The 26,594-nt window shown below is 46.0% G+C and overlaps 1 protein-coding gene across 3 annotated transcripts in view; it reads left to right on the plus strand.

Annotated features, from left to right (window-relative positions):
* CFAP91 (cilia and flagella associated protein 91) overlaps nucleotides 1–26,594 on the plus strand; it is a 57,395-nt gene that overhangs the window by 25,943 nt on the left and 4,858 nt on the right. For 2 of the 3 annotated variants that reach the window (XM_084640120.1, XM_084640122.1), the window contains exons 11-16: nucleotides 320–436; nucleotides 4,419–4,490; nucleotides 6,359–6,505; nucleotides 12,396–12,617; nucleotides 19,135–19,283; nucleotides 23,008–23,099. In XM_084640120.1, coding sequence (XP_084496246.1) covers nucleotides 320–436; nucleotides 4,419–4,490; nucleotides 6,359–6,505; nucleotides 12,396–12,617; nucleotides 19,135–19,283; nucleotides 23,008–23,099 — 799 coding nt within the window. The remainder of the gene's footprint in view (nucleotides 1–319; nucleotides 437–4,418; nucleotides 4,491–6,358; nucleotides 6,506–12,395; nucleotides 12,618–19,134; nucleotides 19,284–23,007; nucleotides 23,100–26,594) is intronic. The other variant, XM_084640121.1, reaches the window with a different exon arrangement.

A 26,594-nucleotide genomic window follows, 5' to 3' on the forward strand; every position in this document is an offset into this window, starting at 1 on the left:
AAACACTCTCTGGACTCATTTCACAAGAGTGAGTGTCAGTCTATGCACTTGCCAGCAAGGTACTGTAAATATACACTTACTTGAAACTCTGTCAAGGTCTTCTGACCGCCCTATTGAACAATAATATACAACACCTGACTTTTGAGCTGAGATGGAAGGAATAGGTAAGAGAATTAAAGGTACAATCCTGCAAGGTGCTGAATGCCCTCAACTCCCATTGTAATTCCATAACAGCATGACTGGGCCCTAGTGTCGTGTGCTATCTAGTACAGTTTTCGAACTCTGTATGGAAAGAGCCTAAATTGTATGACTGTTTCAGGCACTGCTAGATAAGAAGAATAAAGTTAAGGAGCCAAAGAAGCCCCTTCGTTTCCTTCAGAAGATAACAAAACCTGTTCCTCGCCCCCTAACTCCAACACTGCTAAGACCGTCAATTGTAAGTTGGATGTTTTTAGAAGTTTTTGCTGTAAGCCCTGTATTAGTCACTATCAAGTTACTCAAGGAGTGTCCAGGAAAATATGGGAGCAAGTTAGTTTTGTCTTCTGTACAGTGTTTTTTACTTAAAAATAAAACTGACAAGCACTGTAGCGTTAGACTTTCATCTAATTACTGCACTATGAGAACCTTGATAGGTACAGGGAATCAGGCATCAGGCATTGCACTCATGCATGCGGCAGTCTCATCAAGCCTCCCCTGCTGGAATCTTCCATCATGCAGGGACTGAGTAGGGCTCCTTCTGCAATTACCCCTCCTGGATGCCAGAGCTTTCTGTGAACAAGATGATACTTCTGTCGCAACCATCATGGAGACATTGGCTGAGAGATGAACATCTCAAGAGGCTATATGTGGCAAGCTGGAGTGACAGGGACAGAAGGGAATGTAATGGAAGACTGACAGAATGGAAGAGACTAATCTAGGCATCCACAACTCTTCCCTTTCCTTCACAAAGGCCTGGCAAAGTCCTGAAAACTGTATTAAATGACCACCCTGACGTAGGGAGAGAGGTCATTCTCACCCAAGCCAAGAACTGACATGAGACTGTGACCCAGAGATATGGGCCCCAAGAAAGGACCTGAAGTACTTGAAACCTACCAGGGTCTCCCTGTGGGAGATGAGTGACACCTGGTAAGGCACTCAGGCATATAAACTGTTAGTTGTTTTCAGGATATGATTTCTCTGATACTTTTGTTCTAAGTCACAGATCTAGAAGAAGTAGATAGCGGGATATTGCCCCAAAAAAGATGACAGCTAGAGACTTGAGACTTAAGTGGGTGTGCCCACAAGGCCATAAAAGGGTCAGAGGTGCACTTACCTCAGGAACTGTGACACTCTCACAAGCTCAGAGGCTGTCCTTTATCTCACTCCAATACCCGACAGTCCCCACTGTCTTCTCCAGGCTCCTCCAATCCCCATCCTGACTGTAGATCCCCCTTCCCCCTCCTGCTTCTGCAGGGTGCACGTGATAGGTTTCTGCATCCCCTCACGTGCTCTGCTGAGAAGAGAAAAGCAGTGACGTTTTCCTCACTGTCAAGAAAAATCATGGAATTGCACAAAACTTGCCAGCTGTACTGCTCCAAATTCAGGGAGTAGCTCTGCATCTACCATCCCACAAGAATGTAAATAAACCCTGTGGGGGTTTGTTTTTACTTCTCTGGCATTTTGTGTGTGTTTGTAATAATTGAGCCTATAAATTTACTCTAATTGTGAGCTCAACTGTAAAAAGTGAGCAAAAATGTATAAAGTGTTACAATTACCTATACCAGTAAATGTTGATGGGAGAAAAAGTATAAAGGTCAGACAGAATGAATCAGTCAAAACAAAAAGGCCTAGTGCTATAATTCACAGACTGTGCTAAGGCCATTCCAGGTAAACAAGAAAAGTATGGGACTGGAAATCAGTGAACCAAAATTGATGTGTGAGAAATTAGGCCTAATTTGTGGACAAAATAATGAGGGGGTGGACTATTCCATCCATCAATCTCTTTTAGTGCCCTGAAAAAAAGACTGTGGGGAAAGCTGGCTACTGCGACTCTGGCTGACTGAAAGATGGCAGCCATTGTGGCTGCCATCCCCCACTGTCTCCTGGGACTCTGGATCTTCTTCATCCTAATCCTGACCACAGAGAGGGAGCCAAATGATATTGTCACCTCCACTGGCTCCGGCTCAATCCCAGCTACCACCTGGGATATAAGACTGTCACATACATCCCCTGCCCCTTTGTGTGTTCTTCCCCTTCTCCACCTTATTTCTTCTCTTTCCTATCCCTCTCCTTTTTCCTTCTCTCTAATAAGAGTCTGGTTTAGCCAGCCAAGACTGTATTTTGCAGCACTGCTGTAAGCCTGTGACCAGAGAGAAGCAGCTAAATGCAGTGCGCTAAACAGCCCAATTTTGGTACAAGTTTGCCAGGTTTCAGAGTGGCTGATAAGATCATGCACTGTGTCTATGTTTCTCTGGTGATGAGGTGCAAGTGAGACTTAACGTCAGAGATAGAAGCTGTATTGTCTATCTCTGCTGTTCTCTTCTCTCCCTGTTTTTTGTGTGTTCATCTTGTTTTGTCTTTTAGAAAACAGGATTGGACTTTAAAAACCCCAGCAACTCCAACAGCTCCAGTCTATCTCAACTAACTGTTTCTTCCCCCAACCCCCAAATAAGAACAGTTATTACCATACTGTACATACCATACATTACTGTCAAACGAGGGGGCTTCTTTCTAACAAGACTCTCCCCAGCTAAAGGGAGAGGGAATAAGGAGTGCTATTAAAATGAAACCCTTAATACTTTACATTTCAAATGTTGTTTTTCTCTCTTTTCCGTATCTTTAATCTAAAGTTAAAAAGGATTTTAAAGGTATTTGCCATGGTGCTAAACAGGCTGAGCTTTCTGTATACCAGACCCCGAGCCTTATTTAAAACTGTTTAATATTGGATAGTTTCAGGCCCATGTTAACACCTTTGACTCTTTGGACTATATATTCCATCCTAATTAATACAACACGTGGCAGCTGTCTTAGTTCCCTCTGTGGTTCACAGTCTCCCTCTGCCACTAAGGCATTTTACGCCTCAGTTTCTCCTCTGGCTGGCTGGGTGATTTGCTAAGCTTTAGCTTTCCAGCCAAACTATAAAGTTCTTCCTTTCTGGAGTAACAAAACAGTCTGTTTGGGTTTTCCCTCATGATGCAAGGAAGGGAAGGGGCTTTTCGGAAGCTCCAGGCTGGGAGAGACCCTTAAGTGAGAGCAGTTGCATGCACCAGGCCCCAAGCCCACTCCACTTCGCTTATCCCAGGCCCTTTCTTCTGCATTCCCCACAAGTCTGATTCTTTTCCTCACAGTGCAGGGCTCACAAGCTGTTTTTTACTCCACTGAACAACCTCTCTGGGATTCCATCCCCCTCTTCTCTCCAGGCTTCCTTTGCCCCATCCCACACCACGCACTTTCACAGGCTTCTTCCCAGACCTTCTAGCTCCTGAGCTGTCCCAGCCTTGCCCCTTCCAGAGACTGCAGCAAGGAGAATCATGCCGTGATAGCTCTGAAGTCTGAGCAGAGTTTGCCTTACATAGTCCTGCCCCATTTTCCATTATCCTAGCCCCTGTTCTGAGCTGAAATCAGGAACAAACTGTGGTAGGCCTGTAGCCTCCCTTAAAGGGACAGCACACCCTGTTACAAACCCCAAAATAATACAACTTGTTTACTTCCAAATTGTCATTCACTGGGTCTTCAAACTCACTATGCTACACTGATAAGCCTTACCAGGAGAATGAAACTCAGGGGAAATTTCCTAAAAGTTCCCCTTCCTTAGTGTTTAGAACTGTTAATACATGTAAATGATGATTGTGTTCCCATCTCAGTCACCACTTAGTCAATGACTACATATATATAGTTCTTTTAATCCAGATTGTAATTCTTGCCATCCCCCCAAATCATTTATGTTACTGTAGCCTGATTTAGGGTGTACTAATAATATTAATTTAATTCATATTTAATTTGTATTTAATTAAATTAATTAATCATATTAATAATTATTAATATTAATAGTATGGGTTTTAGGCTCGCCAATCTGTTTAAAATAAATCTATAAACTTATTACAATAAACCAAATACTTAAACTATAAGAAAATATATATATAGATATACAAGCAAGCAGGTTAATCCTATAGGCTACAGTTACTCTTCTCTGAATTCCCTCTCAGAATCCCCAGTGTAAATCTTTGTATAGTCTGTCTGTCCCATATTTTGTAAAATATAGAAATATATATTTTTCTGACTCATCTTCTATTCTCTGGAAATCAGAAGAGCAATGAAACTAGTTATATCAATTGTATTCTGAGAAAGCTAGTTAGATGGAGGGCTCATTCAGTTTTCCTTCTGCTTCCTCCCTAAAATAAATACATAATTGTAACTGGATTATTGTTGTGTGTTGGCAGAGAGAAGAGGAGCTAGAACTGGCAGTAATCTTTTTGCAGAAGTTAATCCGAGGCAGAGCTATTCAGAACATGGTATTCTGTGTCCCTTTGACTATTTCTGTTTTCAAAATGCTGAAAGTGGTTACTGAGGGTATATTAAAAATCTGTTCCCAATAGCACTGAACTAATCCAGGCCTGAGGTGCTTGAGCAACATGTCCTCATATCCTTATCCCATATCCTTCTAAGGCTGAAGTCCTTGCTCTCCAGTCCAAACTTCTGACAGGAACTTCTAGGTTCCTATCTGTTGAACTCTCTCCCTGAGAATGTTCGCTGATATCCTTTATTGCCGTATTCAGGACTTGGTGTTGGGCCTTTCTGTACAGGTTTGGTCACTTTTGATAATTTTGCCTATCTTGGGGGTTGGAGGTGGGGGGGGGGGTCTGTTTTATAGACCTGCTGCTTCTCTGTGTACCATTGGGATTAGCTCTGTTTTACTGATGACTAATTTTTATGCAGCACCCAGGTGAGAGATGATATGTTCTGTATCAATAAGTAATGCAGTTTTGAAAATGGTTTGATATGAAAATTGGGTTTTCTGAGTCTTTCTCCCATCCGGAGTGGCCTGATAGGAACAATGTCTTTGACTCCATTGTAGGGATGTTGACTCTCACAAAAATTTTGAGAGCTTCCCCGCCAAGGCTTCCCATAATTTTTAGAGGCTTCTCACCAGCATCAGCTCAGAAATTTCTGTCTGACTTGGGTATGAAGCTTTTGGACATGTGGGCTGGTAGCTCGGACTGTGTTTCCTACCTATCACCCCAGAGTGCACCACTCCCTCTCGCAGAGCCTCCACTCCCCACCACTGCACACACACAGCAGGGCAGCAGTCATTAAACCAAGTAGGGGGAATGAAAGGGATTGGTTCTGGGGACACCACAGAGCGCAACAGCAGTATCAACATCCTCCCTACAACCTTACTTCTGCACTGAATGGTGCTAAACAATCTGAACAGTCCCTGGGGGAGGTGAGGAAGAGGCACCCTATCTGTTCGTCTGCCCTTCTATTGCTGGGCTCATGTATGAGGAAGGGCAGGGGGCAGTGGATACTGGAACAAGGGAGAAAAGAAAAGGACAGGGCCCAGGGGAGGAGATAGGGTGCATCATGGGGAGAGAGCTGAGGAGTGTCCAAGGGGGTGCATGGTGGAGCTGGCAGAGGAAGGATAAGGGAGAAAGCTATTCCTATTAGTCAAGGGGAAGAGAAGATTGGCTCACCCCAGATTTTTGATTGTATTTAGCGTATACTTGAGATTGAATTTTCTGCCTGAAACAAGCCCCACCTTCTCCCCCTCCCCACAGGGGAGGCAAGAGAGTAAGTCTTCAAGCTCAAAAATCAGTAGACTGACTAAAGAAATGATATTTGGCTTTTAAACATAAGAAATCTTTTGGGGGGGGGGCGAGCAGAGGGGAACATCTGATTTTTTAATTGATGGGGTTGGCAATTCTGCCAGCAATTTAAAGTCCAGTCCAGCAAGTGTTTAACTCTAACCCCTTCTGGGTATACAAAGATCTGCTAAGTTTATTTGTCATGCCCTCCAGTGACAAGAAGGCTGGGTAGGTCTTAATGCAACTGAAAGATAATGGAGGTTCTCCTTTGAGTAAGTAATAGAGACCTGTCTGTTCTCTGGAGCAGAAGGACCTGAGTTAGGTCCTTCATCCAGCACATGTGGGGTTTAGCTAACAACTATAGTGTGTGTCTGAATATGGCCTTGGATTCATTACAGTCAGTTCGGTTTCCTGTCAATAGCACCAGAGATTTTCCTCAAAGATCCACGTGCTACAGACAGAGAACTGGTATGGGAAACAGCTGACTCCAACTTTGGAGGAAAAGGATATTTTCTGTTTGCAAAACTCTCAGATTTTATCTTCTGTTTATTCCCATGGCTGTTCATTTTATGTGAAAGATGTTTGAAGGGAAGGAGAAGCGATTGGAACTGATTCGGGAACTGCGCACCACTCACGCGCTTCAGGAGGATGGGAATCTGCTTAAGAAGGCAGAGAAACAAGTAACGCTGGCCTTACAGCGACAACGCGACTTGCATGAGCACAAGGTTTGGCTATTAAGATAAAGGGGATAACACCCCCCACCACTCATCCATTCCTCCATCCCTTTTTAAATGTCTGTTTTTTCTTGTAACGATACCAACGTATTTATAGAAAGTGAATGTGTTGTCCACGTTGCAGAATCCATCACAGGTGACAAAAACTGGCTTCCTTGCTGAGGGAAAGGACTGAATGGACATGGGCACTGAAGTGTTCTGTTATTGCTATAATGGGTTCCATCCTGAGAAGCTTGCATAGCTGCCGCCCATGCTGTACGTGCTTTGTGGGTAAACAGAGGACTTCAATTTCCAGGTCTCTCAGTTCATGAAAAATGTGCCTCATCATGAAAGCCTCAGTCCATCCAGATTATGATCCACATGGTTGATGTCAGTTGACTTCTCTGCAGTTAGTTAGGCCTTTCCTTCAGTTAGTATAGTGAGGCATGCATGTCACCCCCTCAGTAAGCCATTTTGCTGAACAGATTTTGTGTCATTATACTTAGGGTACATCTACATGTGGAGCTGGGGGTGTGATTCCCAGCTTGAGGAGGCATGCTTGTGCTAGTTCTGATTGAGCTAGCATGCTAAAAGTAGAATGTAGCCATGGCAGCATGAGTGGCAGGAGGAGTAGCTGCCCTGAGTGATTGCCCCTCAGAGAGGCTACCTATGTACTTGGGGAAGCTAGTCCCTCTTGCAGCTCATGCTGCCATGGGCACATTCTATTTTTAGTATGTTAGATTGATCAGAGCTAGCGCAGGTATGTCTCTTCAACTTGCGATTCACTTCCCTAGCTTCAAGTGCAGACGTACCCTTAGTTTTAAGCATCCCATCCCCTTGTAACTTCACACCCTCTCAGCTGCCTCTGCTGTGCAGAAATAGCCATGAAAGGTTTACCCACCAACTAATACTAGGTGAATGGCCTTATGGTGCCCCAGCAGTGGAGTCAATTTGCTAAAGCAGTCGCTGTCCCCCTTTTCCAGAGAGAAATAGGCCTGGACCTCTTCAGCTGTCCAGAATCTATTTGAGATTTGACACATTCAGTCTCGTTCTATTCACTTCCAACCTCTTAGCAGAACAGTGACATTCTAGCATTTCAGTATTTCTAGATGCTGCTTCATGTGCAGAGGGCAGAAGTGTAGGACACTAGGCATAACACACACACAACACCATGGGGGTGTAGGTGAACAGTCCCTTTTATTGAACTAAGGAAAAATGAAATTTAAAAGCCCGGAGATTTGGAGACTTGAAGTGTCTCTTCCTCAAGCCCTAGGAAAGCAGAGCCAAGGCATAGAGGAGATACCAGCAGCGGGTCAATTCAGTGTCCAGAATGACATTTGGAGAGAAAGAGATCAAAGGGTGAAGATGAGATCAAAGAGATCACTATATCTGGAAATCTCATTGTGGAATCTGAACTAACCCTGCTGGCATTTCCTCCACCCCTTGCTTTGCTTTCCCAGGACCTGAGGAAGAGAGACTACAATTCTCCCAATCTCAGGGCTTTTAACTTTTAATTAACACATGCAAAGGGTTCACCTACAACTTTGTAGTAAGTTTCATGTACTTTTCTTTAAGGGAAAATAGAACAAATTTACATGGGTAAAGATCTTTCTGAGATGTGCATTATGCAGTACAGTTAATGACAGCAGTACTGTTTTGTGAATGTCCTCCTTCCTAAATTATACCTTCTTAAAAGGAAAACTCCCCAACTGACCTAAAAGCCTGTTGAATATTTTTATATTTGTGTGCATATTTCAGAAACCTATTAGCAACTCTCATTTTTAGGAGGCTGTTTTGGCCATTTTATATGTCAGCGGATCATGGTTTAAAACTGACTTTGTCAGGTAGTACTTCCCAAGGCATTCTACATAGGGAGGATAAAACTACTTGTGATTCTGCAGCTAGGACTGTAATCAGTTTGGACAGAGGGGTATGATCACATATGTTTTGAGGGAGTGTTGACTTAAGGCAAAATTCTGATAGAACATTAATCTTGGAATGTCTTCAGCAGTATCTGTATCCTGCCCAGGAAATCCTTACATATAGCAAAAACCAAGTATTAAGGAGAAGTGGTTCATGGTAGTCCCATATCATCTGCTGGTATAGTGGGAAGATTAAATCCTCTTCCCTCCGTCATCCTCACAGCATCTGGGGCACGAGAGGAACACTTTCAGTTCCATCTCTGTGTTACAGTGACATTTTCACATTCTGTTGGATGCTGGTTTGGAAATGTGTAGTGTCTTGGAAACTGGTACATAACACAGGAAAGCCTGTTTATTACTGGCTGCTAGTCAGGATTGTTTTGTTTTGTTTACTTGAGTTTATAACAGGCACATTCCACTGCCTGCTGAGACATTGCAACAATGGCACAACATCTGAACCAGCTTCAGAAAATGCTTTTTGCCTAAACTTATTGCCGTGTAGTCCATACTGGAGATAATGAGCTTACACAATATCATTACATTGCCAGAGCACAATCATCCTCACAAATCCCATAAAACAATGTGATTAGGGTTAGGGGGGTGGAAGGTAGTTAAGGAGACTTGGGCTCTATTCCCAGCTCTGTCACAGATTCCCTGGATCTGGTTTCCACTACCAGGAATCTTGTGGTGTTTGCTTCAGAGGTGAAGTGAGTGTAAATCACTACCATTTGGATCTGCAAGCATATTACACTTATCTTGCACAGGTATAAATGACAACACAATATATAAAACAGTAGAGAATCAGGCTCCCTGTATGACCTCAGCAAGTCACTGCACCTTTGTGCCTCAGTTTCCCCAATTGTAAAATGGGATAAGACCTACATCGCTTCAAGGGGCATTGTGAGGTTTTATTAATTAATGTTTATAAAGCGTTGTGAGGTCCTTGGATGAAAGTTGCGAGTGAGGCAAAGTATAGTAATTATATCTTGCTACACTCCAGTGTTCAGATGAGAGAGGAAAGGTCTTTGTCTGTCCCCACAGATGGTCCCAGCAAGAGACTAGTGTGATGGGTTCCCCATGAGGTGCCACTTGGAAGTGGGGTATCACTGAGCCTGCCTGAGCTCCCTTTCACACTGTGGGGCTGTGATAAGTTGCCACGCTCTCCAAGCTTTCTCTTTCACCAGGAGACACACAGACAGGGACACACCAAGCTGCAGCTTCATACACACACATGCTGAGATCAGCTCTGCTGGGAAGGCTCAGCTAAGGCACCTCCCACTTGCTAAGGCACGCACCCCCTCTCTGGAGTTGTCAAGGTTCCTCCCCCACTCTGAACTCTAGGGTACAGATGTGGAGACCTGCATGAAAAACCTCCTAAGCTTATCTTTACCAGCTTAGGTCAAAACTTCCCCAAGGTACAAAATATTACACCCGTTATCTTTGGACTGGCCGCTACCACCACCAAACTAATACTGGTTACTGGAGAAGAGCTGTTTGGACGCGTCCTTCCCCCCAAAATACTTCCCAAAACCTTGCACCCCACTTCCTGGACAAGGTTTGGTAAAAAGCCTCACCAATTTGCCTAGGTGACTACAGACCCAGACCCTTGGATCTTAAGAACAATGAACAATCCTCCCAACACTTGCACCCCCCCTTTCCTGGACAAGGTTTGGTAAAAAGCCTCACCAATTTGCATAGGTGACCACAGACCCAAACCCTTGGATCTGAGAACAATGAAAAAGCATTCAGTGTTTTACAAGAAGACTTTTAATAAAAAATAGAAGTAAATAGAAATAAAGAAATCCCCCCTGTAAAATCAGGATGGTATATATCTTACAGGGTAATTAGATTCAAAAACATAGAGAACCCCTCTAGGCAAAACCTTAAGTTACAAAAAAGATACACAGACAGAAATAGTTATTCTATTCAGCACAATTCTTTTCTCAGCCATTTAAAGAAATCATAATCTAACACATACCTAGCTAGATTACTTACTAAAAGTTCTAAGGCTCCATTCCTGGTCTATCCCTGGCAGAAAACCAGCATACAGACAGACACAGACCCTTTGTTTCTCTCCCTCCTCCCAGCTTTTGAAAGTATCTTGTCTCCTCATTGGTCATTTTGGTCAGGTGCCAGCGAGGTTACCTTTAGCTTCTTAACCCTTTACAGGTGAGAGGAGCTTTCCCCTGGCCAGGAGGGATTTCAAAGGGGTTTACCCTTCCCTTTATATTTATGACAGGAGTGTAAACCCAAAATTACACCATCTTGCACTGCACAGGGAACTGTACAGCATAAGCTCATAAAATTCACCCCCTCCCTCAATGTGGAGAGAGAGAGATGTAACAGCTTTCTGTCCCAAGTTATAATTTCCACACACACTGGTTGTAGACAAAACAAGTTTAATAACTACAAAAGATAGATTTTAAGTGATTATAAGATATAGCAAACATATCAAAGCAGAAAGAAAAGGAGTACTTGGTCTCTAAGGTGCCACAAGTACTCCTTTTCTTTTTGCGAATACAGACTAACACGGCTGTTACTCTGAAACATATCAAAGCAGGTTTCAGAGTGGTAGCCATGTTAGTCTGTATCAGCAAAAACAATGAGGAGTAGATTACCTTAGTATATGAACAAAACCACAAACTGAGCTTAACACACTAGATAGGTACAATATACATTTGCAAATTCTCACCTTTTTCAATAAACAGGCTGGCAGATTCTTAAGGCACAAGTTGCCTTGGCTTTCCCAGGTTTTCATACACAGGCTAAAAATCTCTCTAGCCTGGGATCATCACTTCCCACAGTTCAGTCCTTGCCCCTCAAGTGTTTTCAGGTGTGTTGTTGTAGCAAGAGTGAGGTACCATCATGATGCTATTGTCCCCCTTTTATATCTTCTTCCCACTTGCTGGAAAGCTCTCTTGCTGTGACCTGGGTCAAACAGTGCTATCTCTGAGAGGTTTCTGTTGTACACAGTTCCTGGGGTAATCCTTGTGATGGTGTGCATTTCCTCAATGAGCCATTAACATTGTTTGGCCTTTTTACTGTTGCACCTGAAAGGCTGCTTGTGAGTGTTTTCAGCTTCACAACATGTTTCAGTAACACATACATAGCCAAACTTCATAATTTCACGTTCGATGATGGCACATACAATCCAATGAGATATTATTGTGTAACAGATCACGACTTTTAGAATGATACCTCACAAGGCATGCTTTGTACAAAACATATCCTAATTACATGATAGTGATGAATATTGGGGTTCCAGGGTGTCACAAATAGTACAAAACAAACATTTTGCATCCTCTGAAGTGTTAGACATTTATTTGCACTTGTGATTGTGCAGCCCTCTAAACAATTTATTCTGGCACACATCTGACCTATAAAGACATAGATTTGACTTTCTGAATCCCAGGTAGAAGCTGTATTTGCGACTACTGGCCCTGATTCTTCATTCTGGCTCAACTAAACTCAGCACAGAAATGAGGGGGAAGCACTGCTGAAGGTGGTTTTATGCAACTTTTGTATTTCCCACATTCTGGGTCTGAGAAAAGGAGCAATCCCCAGTCTAAGTGAGAGTAGCCTGAAAAGTTGTTGTGATTTACTCTCTGATGCAATGAAAATCTATGCATTGTCTCAGCAGCCCAGAATAGCTGGCGTACGGTGCACTCTGGCCAACCCTCTAGGCCAAGGGCTGCAAAGGGGGCAGCATAGGACCGTTCCTGTGGTCCTTCAGCAACCGGGAATTCCCCAGAAGTATTCCCAACTGATTAGTTCTGCAGAGCCTGCATACAGAGGCCATGGCAGAGCCCAGAATCAAGTCCACTGTTTTTAAAAGAAAAATGCAGAACACATAAATTAGCCTTATGTCTTGTGTGTGAGTAGGGGTTTGTGCTCTTTCATGTGCCTGTGGTGGTTCTATGAGAAAGGGACTTGCATTCTTCACGGTATTTAATACAATTCTTGTTTGTTTTTGTGTTAAGCTTTCACTGGTTGAGAACCACTTGGCTCGGATAGAAGGAAGGGTATTAGTGAACATGTTCGATTTCCTGTCCAAAGAGCTGGTGAGGCTTCAGGAAGAAAGGAAGATCCATGCTTTTGCCATGCTGGCTGAGAGGCAACGGCGCATCCGGGAAGCAGAAGAGAGTGGACGCCGCCAGGTAGAAGAGAGGCGCCGGCGGGAAGAAGATGAGATCTTCAAACAGGTAAGTGGAGGAGACAGAATTCTTCTATTGACCTAGTTACTGCCTCTTGGGGAGCTGGATTACCTATACCAGGGGTGGGCAAACTACGGCCCATGGGCCGGATCTGCCCTGTCAGGGCTTTGGATCGGGCCTGCGGGATTGCCCCCCCTGTGGTGCTGCAGGCCCCGTGCCACTCTCAGAAGCGGCCAGCACCACATACCTGGAGCCCCGGGGGGCTGGGGGGGAGCACAGAGGGCCCCGTGCATTGCAATTGCCTCAGTCACCGCCCCCTGTAGCTCCCATTGGCCGGGAACGGGGAACTACGGCCAATGGGAGCTTCGAGGGAGGTACCTGGAGGTGTGGCAAGGGCAGCACGCAGAGCCCTGTGCCCCCCCTCCCCCAGGGGCCGCGCAGGGACGTGGTGCCGGCCACTTCCTGGACAGGTGCGGCGTGGGGCCAGGGCAGGCATGCAGGGAGCCTGCCTTGGCCCCAGTGCGCACCGCTGCCACCCCGGAGCCACTTTAGGTAAGCGGCGCCGGGCTGGAGCCTGAACCCCTCCTGCACCCTGCCCCTCAACTCCCTGCCCTGAGCCCCCTGCCTGCACCTCACACCCCTCCTGCACCCCCAACCTGCTGCCCTGAGCTCCCTCCCGCAGTCCACACCCCTCCTGCACCTGAGCCCCCTCATACACCCCGCACTCCTCCTCTGCCCCAATCCCTTGCCTGTTCCTGCATACCGCACCTCCCCCCACGCCCTGCACTCCCTCCCGCACCCCCAACACCCTACCCTGCATACAATTTCCCCACCCAGATGTGGCTCTCAGCCCAAAAAGTTTGCCCACCCCTGACCTATACCAGTGGGAGAAGGCCTCCTGTCATCATAGGTAGTGTCTACACTGTAACATTTTACATGTAGGCAAGTCCTCAGTCTTTTGACTGTGTCGTGAATTAGTCTAGGTCTCTAGACCCCTGAAACACATAGCTCCTCTATCCTCCTCCCAGCTGTGGCTCTTCCTGGATCATCTGCAAGGCTAATGCTCTGTCATAAGTAATCCTGCAGGGTCAAAGCATTGGGTCTGTTTGCTGTCAGGATGTTTTAAACTAGAGGTTCTCCTTTGAATGCTCATGCACATGTCCATTCCACTGTAGGTGTGTGTGCCTTCAGTACACTCAGGTCAGAGAGTTTTGGTTGCAGTACTGGTGGGGTGGAGGTGTGCCCTGCATATCCTTGCGCTGGGGCCCAAGGGTGTAAAAGGCAGAGCTGCTCCACCTCCCTCTCAGATCCTTCTTATCATCCATGGCAAAAGTTGGAGCTCCCCATTTCTTCTTATAAACTTATTTTATCTTCACAAAGTGTTTTTCCCTAGCTTTTTGTAAATAGTCATAGTTGTTAGTAGTAGTACCATCCCCTTAAGGGAATTTTTTCTTTTATTGCTCTTTTTGTCTGTATTAATTACGCAGAAATGTCCTGGATTCCGTGTAGCACTTGTAAAGTGACTGTGCCTGCTAATAATGTGACAGACATTCTAGCTGTTTGTTTTGTTTGGGAGAGGGGCATTCCAATACAAGTGCTCTATCTGCTTATCCTTCCCCTCCCATAAAAGAAACAGAGTGTGTTGCCTGAGGGAGCACCATCTTAAGTAGGTGATGAGATCTTCCTCAGCATCTGAGGACTCAGCTGCTTAGAAATCTGAGATACCTTCAACCACAATTGCTCTTCCTCTTCAGCCTAAAACCTCTCACAAAAGCTTTGGTGAGGAGAAATGTTTATCTCCTTCCCCAGATCGGTTGGGTTACAGGGGTTTTTCAGAAGACAAGAAATCCTCCCTTCATCACCCGAAAAAGATTTGGGAATCATGGTGAATAATCAGCTGAACATGAGCTCCCAGTGCAATGCTGAGGCCAAAAAAGCTAATGCAATCCTTGGATGCATAAACAGGGAAATCTTGAATAGGAGGAGAGAGGTTATTTTATCTGTATGTTTGGCAGTGCTGCAACTGCTGCTGGAATACTGTGTCAAATTCAGGAACAATGTTGATAAATTGGAGAGAGTTCAGAGAAGAGCCATGAGAATGACTACAGGATTAGAGAACATGCCTTATAGCAGGGGTTATCAAACTGGGGGTTGGGACTCCTCAAGGGGTCACGAGGTTATTACATGGGGGGTCACGAGGTTATTACATGGGGAGTCGCAAGCCGCCGGCCTCCACCCCAAACCCTGCTTTGCCTCCAGCATTTATAATGGTGTTAAATATATAAAAATTGTTTTTAATTTATAAGGGGGGTCGCACTCAGAGGCTTGCTGTATGAAAGGGGTCACCAGTACAAAAATTTGAGAACCACTGCCTTATAGTATAGACTATTTAGCTTAACAAAGACAAGGCTAAGGGGTGACTTGATTACAGTCTGTAATACCTACCTGGGGAACAAATATTTAGTAATGGGCTCTTCAGTCTAACTGAGAAAGGTATAACAATCCGATGGCTGGAAGATGAAGCTAGACAAATTCAGACAGAAAGTAATGTGTAATTTTTAAACTGTGAGAGTAATTAACCATTGGAACAATTTACCAAGGGTCGTGGTGGATCCTCAATCACTGGGAACTTAAATCAAGATTGAATGTTTTTTTCTAAAAGATCTGCTCTAGCAGTTATTTTGGGGAAGTTCTATGTCCTGTAATATACAGGAAGTCAGACTAGATGATCTCAGTGGTCCCTTCTGGCCTGGGAATCTCTGAATCTTCCACCCTGAAGCACAAGCATAAGTTCTCCAGTACGAAGTCAACAAGCTGCAAGGGGCAATCCCCAGTACCATATGAGACAGTGCTGTTGACTCTGGTACTGATAGTCTCAGTACCATTGAGATTGCACCTTCTGCATTGTCTCCTGAGGCATCAGCTGAAATGTTGCCTCCTCTCTCGGTGCCTGACATGTTGCTGGCCTTTACGACTGCGAACGACCATTATACCTCCCGGTACTGGACTCATCACTGTTGGAGCAACTGGGACCATCTGTTCAGTCCCAGCCTATACATTCAGTACCCACTTTCAGAGACGCTACTGGTACTGCCATCTTCATTGATTCCTACCTCAGTAATGAGAGTGCCATATGAATCTACAGCTATTCATCAGCAGCTGCTTTGGTACCATCTGTGGTATTGGCTTCCGCACAGGACATAAGCCTGTCTGTGACCTCAGTACCATCATCGCTATAGCTGTCTTCTTCAACTTCAGTACTACCTACCTCTACGACTTCATTATTTTCCACTGAATGCATCCGATGAAGTGAGCCGTAGCTCACGAAAGCTTATGCTCATATAAATGTGTTAGTCTCTAAGGTGCCACAAGTCCTCCTGTTCTTTTTGCGGATACAGACTAACACGGCTGCTACTCTGAAACCCGTCATTATTACCACTAGTACTGATACCAACAATGGCGTCTCTTTCAATGTTGACTGGATTTCATTGTCCACATTTGTACCATGGTACCCTTTCCTTAAGAAGATCTCTAATCTGTACTGGACTGGCTTCACTTTTCCCAAAAGACGATTCTTATATCTCTTCTTTGGATTTAGATGATGGATACCAAATTTGAAGGCATTTTGAGTAACAATGTGAATTTTAGCGCACTTAGAGTCAAGCTGTAAATAGAGAGTTGATGTAGACCTTAACTATAGTAGACTTGGTGGTCCATTACAATGCTGAAAGGGGGACTTTTTAGTAAGGGTACGGGGAGAATGGAGGAAAGGGACCCTGCAAGTCCATCTGCAGCACAGGAGAATCCAAGGTGTGTGAAGTGGCCCATTCATCTCAATGAGGTGTTCTCAGCTGAATGTGAACTGCCCATGCAAATGAATAGAACCTGAAACAATAGCTCTGAGATGAATGACCTGCTCCATGCATCAAACATGCCCATGCTCAACTCTTCTCCTCTGTGGCAGGAGTGTATTCTTGGTGCATGCCACCTGTATGCCTGTTCCAGCTTCATACTCTGGGGCACATATTCCACATATCCTTGTTCATATGGTGGTGGTCAGGGAGAGGGCCTCAGGCTGGATAAGTCCACCAGAATCCAGCTCACATGAGGGTGGCATGAATGGGGGTGGATGTCAGATTCCCCTAGAGGAGTTGGGTCCCCCAGATGCTGGTGCACACACACAGGTAGGGAGAGAGGCTTAGACTCACTCCCCTAAGAGAGACATCCCCCCAGGATCGTGGCACACGCACTGGAGGAGAACATGGGGTTCAGAGGCTCCTGTTCTCCCCTAATCTCCCTGTCACTCGCCTCATGTCACCCTTCCCAGTGAGCTCGAAATGATGAAAGCCAACACAGTATGATAAACCATCTCTGTGCAGACCACTACCAAGTGCTGGGCAGATCATGGTCTGGGAACATCTGAACTAAATGCATTATAAGAAATCCAGTGTGTTCATCCTGCTTCTGTTCCACGTTGTTTTGATAAAGTATTTTACTTCAGAATTCAAGTGACTACAAGAAGATTAATTTATTGAAGCCATGGTAGTTCTAATCACATCTAAACTGCCCTGATGCTGTAAGGTGTTATTTGCCAGCTGTTCAGAGGACTATGTGAAATGAGTTGGTGTTTGGTATTCAGTTAATGGAGCTAGCACATTGTACAGGAAATAGGAAACGTAGAAGATCAGAGTTTTGCCTTTGGCACAGTCATTTTCTGTACTTGTTTCTGTACAACTAGTTTCCCAGGAAAAGGCCATTAGAAAAGGAATCCTCATGTGACGGGATCCCTGGGGTGCAGCCTAGGACTGTGGGACTGCTGTGCCCCCTTAACTCTCCAGCCTGGATTGTTTCTCACAGTGCTTTGCCAGTGACAAGCAGCAAACCCTTCCATGCATTGTTATCACTCAGCACAACTGCATGGGGAGCCCCACACCCTGCTAGATTGCATGAATGCTCCCAGAGCCACTCATGGATCACACAGAGAAAGGCAACAGTCAAATCCCACCCAGCTCCCAGCCATGTACCTCAGGAATATACCATCTTGCACTGCTCAAGATCCTTTCTTGAGCAATGCAAGTTTATTAATTGGTTCACCACTTCATCAATGGAAAGTGGATATACACTAGCCTTTGTAAACCTGAGCCAATTTACCAAGCACTTCAAGGAAACTCACTGGTAAAGATAAACAAACAAGTTTATTGATTACAGAAGATAGAATCATAGAATATCAGGGTTGGAAGGGACCTCAGGAGGTCATCTAGTCCAACCCCCTGCTCAAAGCAGGACCAATCCCCAACTAAATCATCCCAGCCAGGGCTTTGTCAAGCCTGACCTTAAAAACTTCTAAGGAAGGAGATTATAGATAGATATAAGTGATAGACTAAACGTCAGAGATAGTTACCAAAGACAATAAAATATAAGCAGGCAGTCTAAACTTTCAACCCTAGTAGACTGGGCAACATCTAGATTAAGCAGTTTTTCTCACCGCACTGGATATTGCAGTTCATAGTACATGGGTTTCACCCTTGAAACCTGGGCCTGTCTCCTGTTGGAGTCTTCAGTCTCCTGAGTGACCTTGTTGCTTGCAGCATAGGTGTGCAGAGGAGAAAGGCCAAGCAAGGGTCTGTGTTCTGTTTTATACCCTTCGTCCAGGTGCTTGGACAACACAAGTCCAGGTATGTCTGGTAGGCATTACTGAGTCACCACCAGGCAAGGTTGAGCAATTCTCCTGGTGTGGCGTTGGGCAAGTGAGTCATTGCATTGTTATGTAGCTCCCTTGCTAGACAATGGCTGTTGATGGTTGTTCAATGCCTGCCTAGGCATTGGTTATCTCCCTGATTACTGTCTTTGGGGATCTAGTATCTGGGCACTTTCCAAACCCACAGCATATTTTAGTGAAAACCATACAACACAATTCTCATAACTTCATATGCATTAGATAGATAGATAGATAGATAGAACAATGGGTTCCAGTAGCTCATAATTTTTTCTGTGATCTCTTACAAGGCATGCTTTGTATGTAATATCACAATTATATACAAATGATGAATATGGGGGTTACACGGTGCTCCCCTGGGGTGTAGAGAGTCACACCTCACACTATGGATTCGTCTCCACTGCAGCTGGAAGCGTGCTCAAGCTAGTGTGCTAAAAATGGCAGCTTCACAATTTGGCAGTGTATCTTCGGCAAGTTGCCTGAGTTACATATCCTGGGAGACTGGGCAGGTTTGTACTCAGGCGGCTATCCTGAGCCACTACCTGTGCCACCCCGGCTACGCTGCTATTTTTAGCATGCTAGCTTGAGCAGAACTAGTGTGTGTCTGTCTGTCTGAGCTGGAAAGCACGCTTCTAGGTGCAGTGTAGACATGTATCCTAAGACAACTTCTCATAGACTGAACATGCCTTCTAAATCAATCGCCCTCAGATAGTCCAGATTAAGTGGCGAGTCTCAGCTGATACACCATGGTCTTTGCCTCTCCCCACAGACAGTCCCAGCAAGTGGGTACTACACAGCAATGAACATTTTGTATCTTGAGTAAGAGAGACATCTTGATGCTTGTTTCAGGTGGTTAAAGTACACCAGAGTACTGTTGATTCTTACCTGGAAGATGTTATCCTGAACAGCATGGAGAGCACAGCTGAAGAACAAGCCAGGGAAGAGATTCAGAAGGTGGCTGTGGAAATCAATGACATTGCTTATGAAATGGAAAGCCGGTACGTCCTGGAGTGGACAAAGCACAGTTAGACACTGCTTTGCACAATTCAGACCCTGGCTGGCTAGCTAAGTTTATAGTCTAGGTCTGGCACCACGGGTGGGGTTATACTATTCATAACGCTGCATAGACATGCTGCAGTTTTCATCCACTAGGGAGGCTCAGCCAAGTATGTAACAACAACTCCTAAAAATGTGCAGATATGGTGGTTCCCAGTCAAGCTCAGATGTGGCGAGGTAGGACCTATTCCCGGCAATTGTGCTGATGTGCCCTGACCACAAGATGAGACTTTCCCAATGTCCCCCCACAAAGCCTTTACACTAGGATTTTCAAAGGCATGCAAGGGAGTTAGACACCCACACCTTGTGGAAATTCCATGGAAGCTGTCCACCTAACTTCCTTGTATTCCTTTGAAAACCCCAGCCATAGAAAACAGCTAATATGCAGGTGTCCTTTAATCTGGAAACTGGCCTGTCCTCTAAGGCTTAAAAGTGTTTAGAGCAGATGGGCTTTAAAGGAAATACAACAGATACAGGAGCCTCCTAGAAATAAACCCACCTTTCATTCAGAAGTCAAAACAAGGTTTTTTTAAAGAAACTGCTAATCTTAATGAGGTTTGCCATATTGGCTGCTCCTTATGTAGGTCTGAGCTGAGTTTATCATGTTGCGGAAAACCTCAGTATGGTGTTCAGCTTTGCCTCAGAAGTGACTGTCTTTTAGGAGCTGCCATGCCTCCAGTTCAGTCTCTCCAACCCCTTTTGGTGTTTAGCCTTAAAAATACAGTGACATGGAACCAATCCCCGTGGCAAAGCAGCTGTGCATTGTATAGCCACATAGTTTTCCCCGGGTCTTTAACATTCTGCTAGTGCAGATAATGTATTCAGCCCCTGGACTGGTTGGTAGCCCCCCAAGGAGGAACTCTGACCTGAGATGTGGCATGGAAGATGGCACTGGGACTAGCCAAAAAGGAAGTTACAAAAAGGAAGAAATTGGCCAGTTCAGCAAGGACCCAAAGGCTAAACTGACAGACTTTGCGATCCTTTCACTGTAGAGAGACTCTCTCCAGTGCAGAAGTAACACACATCAACAGGTCAGTATAGGGGTATATAGCCAGGGCTGTTGTGACATTTCTGGGTTCAACCCGGACCAATAAGGGTTGTGTCACCATCTGCCCTGCAATTCTGGGTGCCTTAAATGCTATGGTGCACAGCCCAGATGCCAACAGCCAGCGTATAAGCATGCAGGTCACACCCTTGCAACCCCCAATTTTCCCTAAAACTGTCTCCCTGCTAGGCATTCCATTCCATTCGTCTCCTGGAAAACTAACAGAAGTTAAGTTGGCTATTGCTTTGAAGAGATAACAACAGCAGATGTTATCTTGGCTGAGTTAACCACTTCAATTCAATCGAAGCACTGGGTTTGTATAGATCAGCAGTTCTCAAACTGTGGGTCAGGACCCCAGAGTGGGTTGCGACCCCATTTTAATGGAGTTACAAGGGCTGGCTTAGACTTGCTGGGGACCAGGGCCCAAGCCCAAGCCCAAGCCTCAGAGCTTTAGCCCTGGGCAGCGGGGCTCAGGTTACAGGCCACCTGCCTAGGGCTGAAGCCCTTGGTCTTCAGCTTTGGCATCCACCAGGGTGGCAGAGCTCAAGCGGGCTCAGACTTCAGTCCCCACTCCTGGGGTTGTATAGTAATTTTTATTGTCAGAAGGGGGTTGAGATGCACTGAAGTTTGAGAACCCCAGTGCAGATAAAAAGTAAAACAAGTTTATTCAATCAAAAAAGAGAGGTTATAAGTGAGTGCAAGTATAAAGGATAAAGATAGAAGCATTACAAACAAACAGGGGCAGCGAGTTATATGGGACCGTGGTGCCGAGGCTCCAGGAAATTCAGGACCCGGGGCCCTGCTCCACCAATGTTCAGTGCTCGGTCTCTCCCCCAGCCCCGCCTGCTGCCCCCACGCACCTTCCCCAGAACGTCCCTGCCTGCGCCCTGGGCAGCGGGCGGGTGCCCTGCTGCTCTGTGCTGCACTCCCTTGCCAGCCACTGCCAGCTACAAAAGGGAGCGGCACCAGCGGCAGGCTGAGGTGGTGGCACAGCCGCGCCTGCGGAGGGGGGAGAAACAGCCCTCCCCCCTCCGGGACCCACCACAGGGAGGCAAGGGGACTTCCTGCACCTGAGAGGGACCTAGCCCCTAGGAGCACATGCAGTGACAGTGCCAGGTGAGTATGCTGCTGGGGGGCAGAGGGGGACCCCTCCCCTGGAGCTCGCTGCTGCCAGCAGGGAGAGGGCTGGGGGGACTGTGAAGTCCTCCTCTCTGGCCCCAGCTCCAGGGCAGACTGCCTGCATGCCAAGCTCCTCAGCGCCAGAGCCCTCCCCCCTGCACCCCAAACCTCTGCCCTAGCCCTGAGCCCCCTCCCACACCCCAAATCCCTCATCCCCAGCCCCACCCCAGAGCCCTCACTCCCAGCCAGAGCCCTCATCCCCCCACGCCCCAACCCTCTGCCCCCGCCCTGAGCCCCCTCCTGCACCGTGAACCCCTCATCCCCAGTCCCACCCGCAGCCCTCACCCAGGCACCCCAACCCTCTGCCCTAGCCCTGAATCCCTTCCACACCCCAAACCCCTCATTCCCCCACACCGCCCCATATTATGCAATATAGGGAAACTGTTAAACGTTTACTGTTTCCAGTCCATTTTTACATTATTTTAAAAAATATATATTGGCTTACAAGGCAGGTGTGGGGGGGCAGGACTTGGACCTGTTCTGGGCACCACCAAAAATTATACAAACCTGCCGCCCCTGCAAACAAACAAGTAAAAATATGCTTTCTGATGGCTAAGTCCTAACATAACAAGCTACTGTCTTTGTTTAAGGTAGTTTCTTCCCCAGTATTCCTTTTCTAACAGCGGCTGACTAGCTCTGAGTCAGGATACCCACAGAGTCCAAGGTGCTGGTTTTCCTTGTCTCCTCAGGAGAAGGATAACTTTAGGGGTTCTTTGCCCCTCTCCAGTAAACCTTTGAAAAGTATATATCTCAAAGTTCATTGACCATGCTTTAAGAGGCAGGAGGGTATCCTGGGAGTGCAGTCTCCATCCCTTGTTGACATTGTTAAGTGAATACTTTTTCCCCACCTGATCTTCTAATGGCTTTGTTTACCGGGTATGCAAATGTGCTTTTCTTTGCCTTTGGTCACACTTTGCACAATTTAAAGGGGAAACACATTCAAGCAGGCAGAACCGCATTCCTTTGGAAAAAAATGTTTTTTAACTCCCCTGACATGCCTGATTTAAGCACATTTTAATCATAATTCCAGCACATCTGTATAATTCTTTGAGGGTTGACCATAGCTATATCATGCAAGAATATTAATGATCAGCGAGTTATTAGTTTTCTGGTGACATGTTACATGACATCTTTTAGATACAGATTATAACAATAATGAGTTGGGGTACACTGAGCTGGTCAGGTCAGCTGAAATTCAGTGCTAGATACCAGGAAGTCCCTTGCCTTCTGGCATGGGGATGCTCTTAGGATCATGGCTGTGTACCAATTTTTGTGGGTAAACGGAGGCCTTCACTTTCCCTGGCTGACAATTGCTTTCACCAGCACTAAACTCACTTCAAAATAGTTAAACAATTTTTTAAAATGTTAAGCAGAGTGTGGTAGTGGTGTGGTGGGAAGTAAAGTAATAAGTGTTAATTTCACTCTCCGTGTTTGTTCTATAGCCGAACTCGTCTGCAATCAGAAGAGATTGTAGCAGAGCTGGTTTATGGTTTCCTGATACCAGAATTACAGAAAATCTCTGTCAAGGAGAAAGGTAAGGAGACCAATAGCTTTGTTCTCTTCTTAAACTATGATTTATTGGCTGAAAGGTCCATCTGCCAGGAGTTTCTGTAGAGTCTGAGGATATGTCTACACAGCAAAAAAAGACCCATGACAGCTAGTGTAAGAGCCCAGGTCAACTGACTTGGACTTGTGGGGCTCACACTGCGGGGCTAAAAATGGCAATGTAGTTGTGCAGGCTCAGGCTGGAGTCTGGGCTCTGAAACCTGGAAAGTGGGGAGAGTCTTGAAGCCCAGGTTCCAGGCTGAGCTTGAAAAATTACACTGCTATTTATGTGCTCTAATCTTTTTAGGCACAGTGGCTCAAATTCAACCCTAGTGTAAGCAGGTATAACTCCACTGAAATCAGTGGAGCTGCACCTACTTACGCTAGAGCCGAAATAGTCCATTGTTCCTTGAATATACTGAAAAAAGTGTTTGAATAGCACCGAATTAGTCTGAATTATTGAGTATATAACAATTTCCCACTGACTGCAAAAGTCCCTAATCTGTAGTTAATTTATGCAAATAGAAAATGTACAAAGAAGCTTATATTGTGTTTCTTTCTCTTTGTCTTTGTTCCTTTCTAATTTGCCCAGAACTAGGAACAGATATAATGTCTTATGATTGATTTCGTGACATCATGTTTGCAGTGGAAAATCTTATGCTATTGTAGAGGGGGCATTGTTTTAATCAAGTCTGAATATTATGGCTCCATAGTTCAGAGAATGGAAGGACATTAGAAATCCATGTGTCATGATGATGATCAGGATGGAATGACGGTTCTTGATCAGGAGACTTCTCTTGCCTGGCCCATTCAGAAGATTGCAGACACGCTCCCCATAAAGTGTGTATGGACTTTGAAAAGCAAATGTAAAAAATAGCATAATAGGGGTTCTATGTTTTATTGTCTCTCTCTGATTCCAGAGCAAATGTGCTCACAGTTTACCGATTAAAAATATAAATATTTGCTAACTACAAGCCCTGCAAACACATTCTGGGATTTAAGAATCATGCTAGCTTCTTTCTGGCTTGTGTATCACCAACAATAACAATTAAGGACCTAGCAAACAATCTGTTGATGGTGCACGAGCTAGAATAGCTTCCTCTCTTAACTGCACAGGTTCTGTAGAGCTAACAGAGTAGTCAGTACAAACCAGTTATGGTCACTGAAGTCTGCAGCTACATCCAGGGATCAGATATGGCCACTTTTACATAGCCACTTTTCAGAGTAGATCTGTGCATTAGAGAATTACAATTAGCAAAATTTATGGCAATGAGTTATTTTTTAGACTTAAATGTAAAAAAGTCACCTTTTCATTGATATATTTTAGCAATGTACATTTAATTTAGAACACAAGAGATAACCACTCAAGAAAAAGATATGAATGTCATTGTAAATAACTCAGTGAAAACCTGTGCTCCATATTCAGCAGAGGCGAAAAAAAACCAAAATAGTAGGATGCATATTGTTGCCCCTTTCCAACCTGCCTGGCAAGTCTAAGTTCAGAATCCTGGGGATGTTCCAGTTGAAAGTAGAAATTGATGGAGTCTGGAATTCTTCTTCGAATGATGGTCCCTATGTGGATTCCAAACGTGCGTGCCATGCACCAGAGCTGGAACTGTTTGTAGTAGTGGTGTTTGTTGACCCGCACATGCGTTGGCCACGTGGTACATCTGAGGCTTTTGGGGTCGACGCTATTCCAGTTCCCTCTTACTGCTGCATGGCCAGAGTTTGAACCCCCTGTTCCTCAGTGCTCTTAGCCTGCTAAGAGAACTTTTTGTCTCTTTTTTCCTGTAAATAGTTTCCTATAGTTGTCCATCGTTGTTTGTTAGGTCTCCCCTTTTTTCCCCTCACGGGGTGCTCCCCATCCCAGGGCTATGCCCCAGCATGCTGGCTTTAAAAACTGTGCTTCATGCCCGCTTTCCTTTGTGAGCGATGAACACCAATGCTGTCTCTGTTGCCTCAGCGAAGCTCACATCGTCGCCCATAGCTCCATCTGCCACTTCTTCCCATCTCGAACTCGGGAAGCTGGAGAACTTCACCACCTCAAACACCTCATGTAGGAGACTGTGCACCCACGTGAGCAATTGGATCCAGTGCTGACAGATCAACTGGAGCACTGGCTGTTGCCAACGGTGAGCGCTTCTCCGGGCCCTTCCCATGTGGCGCCGGCGGTACTGCTGAAGCCCCACCATGTGCATAAGAACCACAGACGTGGGTGTAAGGGTGACTCCCTGATGGCAACCACCTCCAAATGCAGCATTGCCTCCCCGAGCTGTGCCAGGTTGGGTGAGAAGTTGCGCATCGAGCCAGCCGCTCCACCTCCAAAGAAATCTTGTACGGAGCCTAAGTCCACACATCACTGCATCCCGCCAGTGCCACTTCTGGCCATGGTGCATGGCCCACTGCCTTCACCCCCGGAGCTGTCAACATGGCCAGGACCATCCGGACTTTCACGCCTGGTCCCACGCATGCTGGGATGCTTGTCCTCTTTGATGCCGGCGGCCGAGCTCATGCTGCCATACGCTGGTGCCCCTCAGTGCTCTGGCTCTCCAGCCGCGGTGAGGCTTCCATCTATGGCGGATGAACCTCTCCTGCTCTGGCAGCATCCTGCTTCGCTCTGCCTGTCTCCGCTGGCACTGTCGACCACTGAACCTCTTCTGCTCCTGGACCGCCACACCTTGCACAAGCCCTGCCTTTACCGAATCTGTCTTCTGATTTGGAGAGGTCCCCTGAGCTGGAACATGTCTTCTCACCTTTGTGTTCCTGTAGCCTGAACCCTCAGTGCCAGCTCTACCCACCTGTGTACAGTCCCTCTGCCGCGACATGGTTCCATAACCCTCGGGGACTGGTGATGCCTGTGGATCTGTATGACTGGCCCCACTGGGACCCTTACCAGGACTGCGGGGTACCGTCTCTGCCACATCACCAACGGTCTCCGACCCACACTGCCTCTCCCGCCGCCTATACGGAAACCCAGGGCATTGCCACATCGCCAATCCCTACTGGGGCCTCTTCGTCCCCAAATGATGTGCTCCTCCCTCATCCCCATACGAGGGCCTACTTCATCGTATGGCTGCAGCCCTCAGCCTGCAAGTGGAAGACGTTCAGGACCCCCAGAACCAATTCGTGGCCATCCTACATCCTTTGGACAGGCGTTGCAGAAAGGTGGAAACGGTACAGGTAGCAGCAGCAGAGTAGTGAGGGGGCTGTGTGTGTGGGTGTTGGGGGGGAAAGGGTCAAAAGGACGACTGCTGCCACCTACCGTTAAAGCTGGGGTATAGATGCCCAGTGAGCGGAGGGTGGCACAGAAGTCCTTAAGGGAGTGGAGGAATTCATCCGTTTTATTGCTGAAGAGCTTGTAGTTGTCAAAGGGAACATCCTCTAAGGTAGTCTGGACCTCTTTCAGAAAACCGCTGAATTGAAGCCATGAATTGTGGCACAGCACCACCCTGGATGCCAGAGAGTGGGATGTGGTGTCAGTGGT

The sequence above is a fragment of the Lepidochelys olivacea genome, assembly GCF_965140295.1.
Source record: "Lepidochelys olivacea isolate rLepOli2 genome assembly, chromosome: 1".
Lineage (NCBI taxonomy): Eukaryota > Metazoa > Chordata > Testudines > Cheloniidae > Lepidochelys > Lepidochelys olivacea.